This window comes from Rattus norvegicus, chromosome 3, assembly GCF_036323735.1.
Source record: "Rattus norvegicus strain BN/NHsdMcwi chromosome 3, GRCr8, whole genome shotgun sequence".
In the NCBI taxonomy this organism is placed as follows: domain Eukaryota; kingdom Metazoa; phylum Chordata; class Mammalia; order Rodentia; family Muridae; genus Rattus; species Rattus norvegicus.
This window is the reverse complement of record NC_086021.1, coordinates 128,111,567-128,125,913: the sequence shown is the minus strand read 5'-3', so window position 1 is coordinate 128,125,913 and position 14,347 is coordinate 128,111,567. Positions and strand designations below refer to the sequence as shown.

Sequence of the window (14,347 nt, the reverse complement as noted above, 5' to 3'; positions counted from 1 at the left end):
AGCCACTCTGGCAGTGGTGACTGGAGATGCACTTGGACCCCTGAGCATTTGATCTAAGGACTAGCTTTCCCCTCCCAGTGATGAAGTTGGACTGAGAGTGGAGAACCATTCAAGATGGTGAGGATTCTGGTCTGCTGCCACTCAGCTTCAACAGTCTGTTTCCTAAGGACACTGTGGCTAGCCATAGGCTACAAGTCGGCCAATCTCTAGTACTGGGAGCTTCCTTACTCCTCCCTCTTTGATTCCCCTTCCAATTAGCCTACTCTGGCCAAATGGCATGATAACTGAGGATTCTATGCAACGGGAAAGATATATCCCCAAGATATGCCATGAGTGCAGTGTCACCTGAACAAGGAAGATGACTCTGGTTATTTCTTTCCCCTCCAAGAGAACAGGCTGCAGGACCCAAGCACTGGGAAGGATCTCTCCTCTGACCATTTTTCTGCTAGGTCTTGGCATGGATGCATCATACACAGACTGAGTTGCCATGATTGATAGGTGTCCCTAGGGACAGAGATACATGTGAGTCCTGCCTGTATAACAACAAAACACGGACAGATTTAAATATAGTTAGGGTGATCGGGGGTAATATCGTCAGCACTCAAGCCACCCCACTAATTGCACCTCATGGCACTTTATCCCATAACATTTACCACACCAACATAGGCACCTCTTTGGCTTCCACACAGACACAGCAGAAATCTCGTAGCTGCTTCAGCGCACACAGTGTGGTGTCGCACACCAAGTACACTAGAAAGACAGACAGATTGAATACTAGTCTTTCTGTGTTCATAACTAGATCTCTGGCAGGCTTGCTGAGAAGTCTAGAGCTCCCAACAGTGCTGCTTCGACCTTTGACTCCCTACCAGGCCTTTGGAAACTTTCAAGCCCTTAAACTCACCCAGGCTGATACTGTTGGTCACTCGCTGATGTAGCCTTGATGTCTGGATGGGCTTGTGATACAGAGGCCACAAAGTGGGATCACTCACAGCTGCCCACACTTGAGAGAGTGGCTGGGACACCACACCTGCACCCAAGAATCCATGTCGAGTAGAAGAGAATTCCTTGTAGTAAAGCTGTACCTCTTGCTCCTCACCCTGATAGCTTGGGGACACCAGAGGCAAGAAACAGTCAGAAAGGAATTTACTAGTGTGGGGAATGCCAGGAAGCTGAGTGGACAAGGAGAATAATGCAGAAAGACCAAAGCATGGCAAATTAACTTACTTCCAGCCAGCTGATGCCTGGCGGATGAAGAGGTTGTGGAGATTATCCGAACAAGCAGCCATTACCTGGGGGCAGAGGGTAGAAGCCAGGCCTCTAAGTTCATCAGTCTGACTAACATTTAATTTACTAAATACTCATTTGTCAAGTTGAAGAGTTCCTGAAGTCTCAATGCCTGGGTGGGCCTAATCTGCCTGACTCCTCCCTTCCCATCTAACGTAAGTCAGGCTAGAGCAACAGGAGAAGAGGAGAATGAATAGACCCAGAGACTCACATCAGCCATTGATGTGTTAACAATGTGTTTGGCCAAGTCTTGATAGGGGAAGGAGAAGCAGGTTCCTAAGCTGGACAGGCTGGAGGGAGAGCAGCAGCCACTACCCATCGAGGCTCTGCAGCCTACAACAAAGAAATGAAGGTTCTGCAATGACCTGAATGCCAAAGTGCTGGAGCTGTGATACAGGGCCAGGAATCTTGGGTCAGTAATTCCTGCAGACAGTCCCTAAGCTTCATACTCACTGTGAGCTAAGTTCTTCCAGGAAGACCCAGTCAGATACAGGTAACTGTTCCTCACTGTGGACCGGCCCCGCCAGTCCCCTATCCAAGTGTCTTGGGAATCTGGCACTTGAGAATCCTCCTGCAGAACAGAGGACATTGAGAATGAGATCCAGAATGCCTTCCACTAGCAACTGCAATTCGACTTGAGAATGGTGGATACTATGGTGGTTTGAATAAGTATAGTCCCCAAGTCTCATATACTTGAAGGCTTTGGAAGTCTTCAAGCCTTTGGACTGACCCAGGGTGATACTCCTGGTCATCACAGAGTGACACTTTGAAAGGATTAGAAGGTGTGGCCCTGTTGCAGGAAGTATGCCACTGGGGATGGGCTTGAAGGTTTTTTTTTTTTTTTTTTTTTTTTCTGGGGCTGGGGACCGAACCCAGGACCTTGCGCTTCCTAGGTAAGCGCTCTACCACTGAGCCAAATCCCCAACCCCGGGCTTGAAGGTTTTAAAAGCCCATGTCGAGCTGGAGAGATGGCTCAGTGGTTAAGAACACTGACTGCTCTTCCAGAGGTCCTGAGTTCAAGTCCCAGCAACCACATGGTGGCTCACAACCATCTGTGATGAGATCTGATGCCCTCTTCTGGTGTCTCTGAGGACAGCTACAGTGTACTTAATAAATAAATCTTAAAAAAAAAAAAGCCCATAGTTCTGAGAATATAGAATATAACTGAGAATATAGTTCTCAGTTGCTTCTCCAACACCATGTTGGCCTGCTGCCATGCTGAAACTAAGCAAAACCCCCACAATGAAATGCTTGCTTCTGTAAGAGCTGCCTTCATAACGATAGAACAGTGGCTAAGACTCAAGAAGTTTAGTAATAGCTACCAGCTAGAAAACCTTCACTGTCTAAGGATTACTTGCAGATCAGTTGCCACAGCAATCAGGTTAACCAGTAGCTGGGCGTGAGGCCTGTTTCAAACCTGGGACAAGGGGCTGAGGTGCATATTTTACATACCAAAGCAGACCTGGCCTCCAGGTTCTCCCACACATCCCTTACTTCCTACCAGGCATACCCTACCCTCTACTCTAAACTTTCAAGCCCAGGGGCTGGTCTGCCCTTCTCCCAGAAGCTCCCAGAGCCTTAAATTGGCTAATTTCATCAACAGAGAAATAACTTATACAGGTTCTCTACCAAATGGCCAAACTCCAGGGTCATTATGTGAAAAGCCACCTATACCATGGTGGCAGCAGGAAGGGCATCAATGGAGGGGTTTAGTGTGGATAATAAAGTCAAAGAGAATGGGGAAATGGGGAAGGAGCAATGAGCTCTGAACAGCACACACTGGCCCTGGCCAGGTGCCACACTGAGCCAGAAGTCCTCTCTGGGACCAGAGCCTCTGGGACTCTACTGTCTTTGGTTAGCACACTGTGTCAGTCACCTCTTCAGTGGAACAAAAACACTGGCCAGCGAGATGATTCACCAGGTAAAGGCGCCTGACGCCAAGCCTGAGAATCAGAGTCCCCAATACGGAACCAATACTGACCTCCAAATGTGTGACATGGTATATGCATTCATATGAACACTCTAAATAAACAGTTCAACCTCCTTCCTTACTCCATCCCTCCTGCTGCAATACTCACGAGTCATTTTTAGACCTGTAACCCTTAGGAGCCCTTTCATGTAATCACCTCTCTCCACTTGCCTCCACCTCTCCCTTGTCACTAGAAAATATCATTTAAACACAAAGGTGTCTCCTCAGCACTGAGTTTCCTGAAGCCAGTGTTCCATCTGTCATCTCCTACCTCTCACCTGCACAGCACCTACCAGAAACTAGAACCATTTGCTTTCACCACTCCTCCAAATACCCACAATGGTCCACAACACTGAAGGGCACCAAGATGCTTGCCAGCCCCATCTTTCAGCAGACTGTCACATGCCTCATAGGATCTGCCCCCCATGCCCCAGGCTCCCTGCTTCCTCCCTGTTCTCCCTCAACTACAAACTGATATCTTGGGTTTTTTTGCATCTGGGCCAATGCCTTAGATGACCTCACCTGTTGACAGTGTTGCACTGATGATTTCCAGCTATAATAATGAATTAATATTGAATCAACAACTGGGTTGGGGACAGGGATTATATCAGAGATTATATCTTTTATAAATAAGACCAAATAAGTCCTTTATGCTTTTGGGTCAGAGACATTATTGGAAAAATGTAGCATTACTAAATATTTAAAAGGTCAAAACAGGGTCTGGAGAGATCCCTTGGTGGTTAAGAGCACTGACTGCTCTTCCAGAGGTCCCGAGTTCAAATCCCACAACCACATGGTGGCTCACAACCATCTGTGATGAGATCTGATGCCCTCTTCTGGTGTGTCTGAAGACAGCTACAGTGTACTTGTATATGATAAATAAATCTTTTTAAAAAAAGAATAATGCATCATATACACAAGTATTCTGCATGTACTTACAAGAATTCCAAGAATGCAAGAATAGTTTCATATTGGCCATTAGGAACAAATAAATAGATGAACAAGATGGCATTCTCCAAAGACCAAAAACTAATGCTCTAGAAAATCATATGCTCCCTTACCATAAAATACATCTCAGTTTAAAACCTAGTGTGAGCAGTCCAGACACTGCCCGGACCTGAAGAGACTCAGTCAACAGTTGTCTGCACCCAAATCCCGTGGGAGGGAGAGCTAAACCTTCAGAGGGGCAGACACGCCTGGGAAGCCAGAAGAGACTACACTCTGCCCACATTTCTGACTCCAGAGGAAAACACCTAAAGCCATATGGGACCTCAGTGCATGGGGCTCCCGGAAAAGGCAGCGCAGGCCCCTCCTGGTTGCTGCCCTCACCGAGAGCTCAAAAGCAGCCCCCCACGAGCAACTTGAGCTGTGATACCAGAGTTAAGACCAACTTTTCTGCTCCAAGCGACCTGCCTGGTGGACTCAGGACACAGGTCCACAGGAACAGCTGAAGACCAGTAGACAGGAAAGACTACATGCCCGAAAGCAGAACACTCTGTCCCCATAACTGGCTGAAAGAAAACAGGAAACCAGGTCTACAGCACTCCTGACACACAGGCCTATAGGACGGTCTAGCCACTGTCAGAAATAGCAGAACAAGATAACACCAGAGACAACCTAATGTCGAGAGGCAAGCACAGGAACCCAAGCAACAGAAACCAAGACTACATGGCATCATCGGAGCCCAATTCTCCCACCAAAGCAAACACTGAATATCTAAACACACCAGAAAAGCAAGATCTAGATTTAAAATCATATTTGATCATGACCCTGGAGGACTTCAAGAAAGACTTGAAGAACCCCCTTAGAGAAACACAGGAAAACATAAAAAAAAAACAAGTAGAAGCCTACAGAGAGGAATCACAAAAGTCCCTGAAAGAATTCCAGGAAAACACAAATAGTTGGAAGGAATTAAAAATGGAAATAGAAGCAATAAAGACAGGACGGGGGGGGGGGGGGGGCTGGAGAGATGGCTCAGCGGTTAAGAGCACTGACTGTTCTTCCAAAGGTCCTGAGTTCAATTCCCAGTGAGAATTGAGAATGGGATTCTCAATGAGAAGATCAAACCTAAGGATAATAGGTATAGAAGAGAGTGAAGACTGCCAGCTCAAAGGACCAGTAAATATCTTCAACAAAATCATAGAAGAAAACTTTCCCTAACATAAAGAAAGAGATGCCCATAAACATACAAGAAGCCTACAAAACTCCAAATAGATTGGAGCAGAAAAGAAACTCCTCTCATCACATAATAGTCAAAACAGCAAATGCACAAAATAAAGAATATTAAAAGCAGTAAGGAAAAAGGTCAAGTAACATATAAAGGCAGACCTATCAGAATCACACCAGACTTCTCGCCAGAGACTATGAGAGCGAAGATCCTAGACAGATGTCATACAGACCCTAAGAGAACACAAATGCCAGTCCAGGTTACTGTATCCTAAAAAACTTTCAATTAACATAGATGGAGAAACCAAGATATTCCATGACAAAACCAAATTTACACAATATCTTTCTACAAATCCAGTGCTACAAAGGATAATAAATGGTAAAGCCCAACATAAGGAGGCAAGCTACACCCTAGAAAAAGCAAGAAACGTCTTGGCAACAAAACAAAGAGAAGAAAAGCACACAATATAATCTCATCCAAATATGAATATAACAGGAAGCAATAATCACTATTCCTTAATATCTCTCAACATCAATGGTCTCAATTCCCCAATAAAAAGACATAAACAAACTGGATACGCAATGAGGACGCTGCCTACAGGAAATACACCTCAGAGACAAAGACAGACACTACCTCAGAGTGAAAGGCTGAAAAACAGCTTTCAAGCAAATGGTCTGAAGAAGCAAGTTGAAGTAGCCATTCTAATATCGAATAAAATCGATTTTCAACTAAAAGTCATCAGAAAAGATAAGGAAGGACACTTCATATTCATCAAAGGAAAAATCCACCAAGATGAACTCTCAATCCTAAATATCTATGCTCCAAATACAAGGGCACCTACATACATAAAAGAAACCTTACTAAAGCTCAAAGCACACATTGCACCTCACACAATAATAGTAGGAGATTTCAACACCCCACTCTCATCAATGGACAGATCATGGAAAGAGAAATTCAACAGAGACATAGACTAAGAGAAGTCATGAACCAAATGGACTTAACAGATATTTATAGAACATTCTATCCTAAAGCAAAAGGATATACATTCTTCTCAGCACCTCATGGTACTTTCTCCAAAATTGACCATATAATTGGTCATAAAACAGGCCTCAACACATACAGAAAGATAGAAATAATCCCATGCGTCCTATCAGACCACCACGGGCTAAAGCTGGTCTTCAATAACAATATGGGAAGAACGCCCACATATACATGGAAGTTGAACAATGCTCTACTCAATGATAACCTGGTCAAGGAAGAAATAAAGAATTTAATGAAAATGAAGGTACAACATACCCAAACTTATGGGACACAATGAAAGCTGTGCTAAGAGGAAAACTCATAGCTCTGAGTGCCTGCAGAAAGAAACAGGAGACAACATATGTCACCAGCTTGACAGCACACCTAAAAGCTCTAACAAAAAGAAGCAAATACACCCAGGAGGAATAGAAGGCAGGAAATAATCAAACTCAGAGCTGAAAGCAACCAAGTAGAAACAAAAAGGACCATAGAAAGAATCAACAGAACCAAAAGTTGGTTCTTTGGGAAAATCAACAAGATAGATAAACCCTTAGCCAGACTAACGAGAGGACACAGAGAGTGTGTACAAATTAACAAAATCAGAAATGAAAAGGGAGACATAACGACAGAATCAGAGGAAATTCAAAAAATCATCAGATCCTACTACAAAAGCCTATATTCAACAAAACTTGAAAATCTGCAGGAAATGGACAATTTCCTAGACAGATACCAGGTACCGAAGTTAAATCAGGAACAGATAAACCATTTAAACAACCCCATAACTCCTAAGGAAATAGAAGCAGTCATTAAAGGTCTCCCAACCAAAAAGAGCCCAGGTCCAGACGGGTTTAGTGCAGAATTCTATCAGACCTTCATAGAAGACCTCATACCAATATTATCCAAACTATTCCACAAAATTGAAACAGATGGATCACTCCCGAATTCCTTCTATGAAGCCACAATTACTCTTATACCTAAACCACACAAAGACCCAACCCAACAAAGAAAGAGAACTTCAGACCAATTTCCCTTATGAATATTGATGCAAAAATACTCAATAAAATTCTGGCAAACCAGATCAAAGAGCACATCAAAACAATCATCCACCATGATCAAGTAGGCTTCATCCCAGGCATGCAGGGATGGTTTAATATATGGAAAACCATCAACATAATCCATTATATAAACAAACTGAAAGAACAAAACCACATGATCATTTCATTAGATGCTGAGAAAGCATTTGACAAAATTCAACACCCCTTCAAGATAAAAGTCCTGGAAAAAATAGGAATTCAAGGCCCCATACCTAAAATAGTAAAAGCCATATACAGCAAACCAGTCGCTAACAGTAAACTAAATGGAGAGAAACTTGAAGCAATCCCACTAAAATGAGGGACTAGACAAGGCTGCCCATTCTCTCCCTACTTATTCAATATAATTCTTGAAGTTCTAGCCAGAGCAATCAGACAACAAAAGGAGATCAAGGGGATACAGATTGGAAAAGAAGTCAAAATATCACTATTTGCAGATGATATGATAGTACATTTATAAGTGATCCCAAACGTTCCACCAGAGAACTACTTAACCTGATAAACAACTTCAGCAAAGTGGCTGGGTATAGAATTAACTCAAATAAATCAGTAGCTTTCCTCTACACAAAAGAGAAACAAGCGAAGAAAGAAATTAGGGAAACGACACCCTTCATAATAGTCCCAAGTAAAAGATCTGTAGAATAATAATTTCCAGCCTCTGAAGAAAGAAATTGAAGAAGACCTCAGAAGATGGAAAGATCTCCCATGCTCATGGACTGGCAGGATTAACAGTAAAAATGGCCATTTTACAAAAAGCGATCTACAGATTCAATGCAATCCCCATCAAAATACCAATCCAACTCTTCAGAGAGTTAGAACAACTTGCAAATTCATCTGGAATAAAAAAAAAAACCCCAGGATAGCTAAAACTATCCTCAACAATAAAAGGACTTCTGGGGGAATCATTATCCCTGAACTCAAGCAGTATTACAGAGCAATAGTGATTAAAAAAGTGCATGGTATTGGTACAGAGACAGACAGACAGACCAGTGGAATAGAATTGAAGACCCAGAAATGAATCCACACACCTATGGGCACTTGATTTTTGACAAAGGAGCCAAAACCATCCAATGGAAAAAAGATAGCATTTTCAGCAAATGGTGCTGGTTCAACTGGAGGTCAACATATAGAAGAATGCAGATCGATCTATGCTTATTACCCTGTACAAAGCTTAAGTCCAAGTGGACCAAGGACCTCCACATCAAACCAAATACACTCAAACTAATAGAAGAAAAAGTGGAGAAGCAACTCAAACACATGGGCACTGGAGAAAATTTCCTGAACAAAACACCAATGGCTTATGCTCTAAGATCGAGAATCAACAAATGGAATCTCATAAAACTGCAAAGCTTCTGTAAGGCAAAGGACACTGTGGTTAGGACAAAACAGCAACCAACAGATTGGGAAAAGATCTTTACCAATCCTACAACAGATAGAGGGCTTATATCCAAAATATACAAAGAACTCAAGAAGTTAGACCACAGGGAGACAAATAACCCTATTAAAAAATGGGGTTCAGAGCTAAACAAAGAATTCACAGCTGAGGAATGCCGAATGGCTGATAAACACCTAAAGAAATGTTCAACATCTTTAGTAATAAGGGAAATGCAACAACCCTGAGATTTCACCTCACACCAGTGAGAATGGCTAAGATAAAAAACTCAGGCGACAGCAGATGCTGGTGAGGATGTGGAGAAAGAGGAACACTCCTCCATTGTTGGTGGGATTGCAGACTGGTACAAGCATTCTGGAAATCAGTCCGGAGGTTCCTCAGAAAATTTGACACTGAACTACCTGAGGACCCAGCTATACCTCTCTTGGGCATATACCCAAAAGATGCCCCAACATATAACAAAGACACGTGCTCCACTATGTTCATCGCAGCCTTATTTATAATAGCCAGAAGCTGGAAAGAACCCAAATGCCCTTCAACAGAGGAATGGATACAGAAAATGTGGTACATCTACACAATGGAATATTACTCAGCTATCAAAAACAATGACTTTATGAAATTCATAGGCAAATGGATGGAACTGGAAATATCATCCTGAGTGAGGTAACCCAATCACAGAAAAACACACATGGTATGCACTCATTGATAAGTGGCTATTAGCCCAAATGCTTGAATTACCCTAGATGCACAGAACACATGAAACTCAAGAAGGATGCTCAAAATGCAAATGCTTCACTCCTTTAAAAGGGGAACAAGAATACCCTTGGCAGGGAATAGGGAGGCAAAGTTTAGAACAGAGGCAGAAGGAACACCCATTTAGAGCCCACATGTGGCCCATACATATACAGCCACCCAATTAGATAAGATGGATGAACCAAAGAAGTGCAGGCTGACAGGAACCGGATGTAGATCTCTCCTGAGAGACACAGCCAGAATACAGCAAATACATAGGCGAATGCCAGCAGCAAACCACTGAACTGAGAACGGGACCCCCGTTGAAGGAATCAGAGAAAGAACTCAAAGAGCTTGAAGGGGCTTGAGACCCCATATGAACAACAATGCCAAGCAACCAGAATTTCCAGGGACTGAAGCCACTACCCAAAGACTATACATGGACTGACCCTGGACTCCAACCTCATAGGTAACAATGAATAGCCTAGTAAGAGCACCAGTGGAGGGGGAAGCCCTTGGTCCTGCCAAGACTGAACCCCCAGTGAACGTGATTGTTGGGGGGAGGGCGGTAATGGGGGGAAGATGGGGAAGGGAACACCCATAGAGAAGGGGATGGGGAGGGATTAGGGGGATGTTGGCCTGGAAACCAAGAAGGGGAATAACAATCGAAATGTAAAAAAGAAACACTCAAGTTAATAAAGATAAAAAAAAAAAACCTAGTGTGAAACTTAAGTGTCACTAATGTCTGGAAAAAGTTAAGATCTAGCTAATGCTGTTACGGGCAGGAGTACATAGTAACACAGCGAGGGCATGGTGAGATATCTGGGATTTGACAATGACATGCCTATAGTCTTAAAGAAACCTAGAAAACTATCCAATATGATTGTTTGCTGACTCTGTGCAATGTGGCACATGTGACTTGAGAACAAACACTTTGGACCTGGTGTTGATCACCTGTTCCTCCACAAATACAAAGTAGCAGACTGTAACTTCACATTTCCAGGAGCAGCTAAGCAAGAACACTGGTTTTCCACACAGTGGCAAAAGGAAACCTATAGCTTCCAAAGACCTGAGGCAGGACCACAGCAGGAGAAACAATATCCCAGCACTTGCCCTAGTTCTATTGCCCAGGAAGATGTTTTTCTTCTGCAGGGGTGAAGAGTAAACAGAGTCCATGAAAGCCCATCAGTGGAATCTGGACAAGCCTGGCTACTGGGAAGACCCTCAACCACATAGGTTTATAGCATAGATAGATAAGGAACCTGGACTCGTCACAGCCTGGCTTTGGAAAAGGATTGATTTCAAATCCTAGTCATCCCCAGGGTGCTGTAGACAGAGGCCATTTTATAATGGACCTGCTGCTCTGGGAATCAGTCCTGACTCCAGCACTGGGACCTCACAGACATTCTACTGTGCAGCAAGGAGAGCCACCCCATGAACAAGACCTAGTCTAGTACAGTGACTGACTCAAACAAGTGTGACACAGAAGGGAAAGAGAGGATACTGTAGTTCCCTTATACTAAATGAAAATGAAAAGGGAGAGTTGGCCAGGCACCAGTGAAAGCCAGAGGATCATGAAGGAACAGAGTCCTAAAAGCTGGAAAATCTACATCTGGATAAATTCCTAGACACACATGACCAACCAAAATGAAATCAAGTGGGTATAAAGAAACAGATCTATAACAGGCAACAAGAATGAAACAACAATAAGTAATCTTTCAACAAAGAAGTCCCAGACTGGATGACTTTCATTACCTAATTCCATCAAACTTTTGTGACTTTTTTTTTTTTTTCGGAGCTGAGGACCGAACCCAGGGCCTTGTGCTTCAAACTTTTGAAGTTACTGCCAATGCTCTTCAAACTGTTCCATAAAATAGAAAAGAAAACAATATCATTCTAGGAAGCCAGTACTGTCCTGCTACCAAAGCCAGAGAAGGACACAATAGCACAGCTATAGGCCAACCTCTCTGATAAATACAGATGCAAAGTTCTCAACCAGATACTTGGAAACAGAACACAAGAATACACCAAGGAGCTGGAAAGAGGGCTCCGCAGTTACGTGCATGCTCTCTGGCCAGGCATAGTGGCACATGCCTGTAATTCCAGCATTTGGGAGGCAGAGGCAGGCAGATATTTGAGTTCGAGGCCAGCTTGGTTTAGACAGTCAGAGCTACAGAGACAGTCTCAACATAATAAAACAAGAAGCGGGGTTGGGGATTTAGCTCAGTGGTAGAGCGCTTGCCTAGGAAGCGCAAGGCCCTGGGTTCGGTCCCCAGCTCCGAAAAAAAGAACCAAACAAAAAACAAAAAAAAAACAAAACAACAAAAAAAAAAGCCAAGAAGCATGTGCTGGCCTTTCAGAGGACCCCATTCAGTTCTCAGTACTCATGTGACAGCTTTAACTGTCCCTAACTCCATTCCTATACCATTAAAAATTGTAAAGATAAAGCCACCCGCAACAGGTGTCTCATTTATTTATTTTGTGGCTATGGATAAACTTAATACATACACAATGAAAATTGCAAAACACTGAAAAAAGAAATTAAAAACCAGAATTGAGAGATGGCTCAGAGGTTAGGAGCACTGATCTTCCAAAGGACTCTAGTTCAGTTTCTGCACTTATATTTGCTTATACCCAGATCCAGGGGATCTGATGCACACATTTACAAACATTACAAACACACACACACACACACACACACACACACACACACACACATACACTTAAGTGAAAAGAACTTCACTTCGTCAAGCTCAAATATGGAAATATCTCCCCAAAACCTCACTATTTAAAAGAATTAGTTACATGTCCAACACACTCAAAACAATCCACAGATTCAACATATTTTGCATCAAAATGTCAATGCCATTTTTCATAGAAACAGAAAACCACGTGGAAATGTAAAGTGCTCCAAATAGATCTTGAATAAAAAGAGCAAAGCCGAAGAAAGCTTCACGATACTTGATTTCAAGGCATACTATAGAATCACACTAACAAAAACTGTGGTATTGACATAAAAAACACACAGACCATTGAAAATCTAGAAATAAATCTTATATCCACAGCCAACTGATACTTCACAAAGGTCCCCAAACAAACACCAGAGAGTGGACAGCTGAACAGATATCACTGGGAAGAGTGGAAATCCACACACGGAGAGAGCTGAATCTGAACCCTCATCAGCACAAAATCAACTCAAAATGAATACAAAGATTTAGTTTTCTGAGAGTATCTTTTTTACACCACAGTTAATCTAAAAGCCCTGATTCTCCTTCCTCAACATTCTAACAGCTGGGATTACAGATGCGTATCGCCCTACCAGGCTCTGGACCAAAGACCTTAGTGAAAAACTCGAAACTGAGATTATAGGAAAGCAAAGGAAATACTTCAAAACTGACACAATGATTTCCTGGACATATCTACAAAATTCTAAAACTGACAGTTCAGTTGGGCAGTGGTGATGCACACCTTTAATCCCAACACTCCCAAGGCTCAAAGACAGGCAGATCTGAGTTCTAGGCCAGCCAAGTCTACAGAGTGAGTTCCAGACAGCCAGGGCTGTATGGAGAAACCCTGTCTCAAAAAATTAATTAATTAAAATTGAAAGTTGAGATTAATTACATGTAAAAGTTTCTGTACAGCAAAGAAAATTACCAGCATAAAGACAACTTAGAGGGCTGGACAACTTAGAGAGATAGCTCAGCGGTTAAGAGCACTGACTGCTCTTCCAGTTCAGGTCCTGAGTTCAGTTTCCAGCAACCACATGGTAGCTTGGACCAGATGCTTTCTTCTGGTGTGTCTGAAGACAGTGACAATGTACTCATAAACAAACAAACAAACAACACACAAGCATAAGAATGCATCTGCTATCCATTTGACAGAGGATTAATGTTAACAGGATATCTTACCACGTTTTGTTTTAACCCTGAAGTCGTGAACTAGAAAAACCTTGTACTGCAGCTCAGCCCTAGCACATGCCTGTGATCACAGAGCTTTCTATTACAAAAAAGAACTTGTGGTGTGGCCCAGAAATAAAGTCAACCCTAGATCAAGAGGCAAAGCATAACAGAGAGGAGGGCCTTTGAGTTGAATATTTAAGACAGCATGGAGGAGAAGAAACTTTTCCCCTCTGGGTCATTGGCAAAGTAGGAAGGTCAGCTGAGTGTTTGCTCTGCTCCTTTGAGCTAGCTAGTTTCCCCCCAGTATCAGGCTCCTGAGACTTCACTGGTCAAATCAAAGGGCTGGGATTTAGTATTTGAAAACAACAGATTAATATCTAGATTATAAAGAACTAAACTTTTAACATAAGAGTGAGTAATCCAACTGTGAAAGTAAGCAAGTGATCTAAATAGGTATGTCTCAAAAAAAGATTTGACAAATGACCCAACACATATAAAAAACATTTCACTATTAGTCATTGGGGAAATGCAAATCAGAACTATAATTATATTCCATCTCATTCCAGTTAGAATGACTATTCCATATATAAAAACAAATGCTGTAGGACCCCTACTATTTTGGTAGGAATGCACATTAGTATACCCACTACACATAATACAACAGAGATAAATCCATATACAAAGAGATAGTTTCAGGCCCACGGTTACTGAAGCTTTACTTACGAGAGCTATGTGACAGATGAATGACAAAGAGAATGTCATTTATATACACAATGCAATACTCTTTGGACA

The 14,347-nt window shown here is 42.5% G+C and overlaps 1 protein-coding gene across 12 annotated transcripts in view; it reads right to left on the bottom strand.

The window, feature by feature from the left end:
• Positions 1 to 14,347, bottom strand: part of Stard9 (StAR-related lipid transfer domain containing 9) — a 115,628-nt gene that overhangs the window by 24,580 nt on the left and 76,701 nt on the right. For 4 of the 12 annotated variants that reach the window (XR_010064699.1, XR_010064698.1, XR_010064700.1 and 1 more), the window contains 6 exon segments: positions 1,738 to 1,855; positions 1,496 to 1,617; positions 1,225 to 1,289; positions 902 to 1,104; positions 671 to 750; positions 346 to 504 (listed from right to left, as the gene is read on the bottom strand). Coding sequence is in view for 8 of the 12 variants with exons in the window: in NM_001427830.1 (NP_001414759.1) it covers positions 346 to 504; positions 671 to 750; positions 902 to 1,104; positions 1,225 to 1,289; positions 1,496 to 1,617; positions 1,738 to 1,855 (747 nt within the window). In the remaining 4 variants the exon portion in view is untranslated. 12 annotated transcript variants of the gene reach the window in all.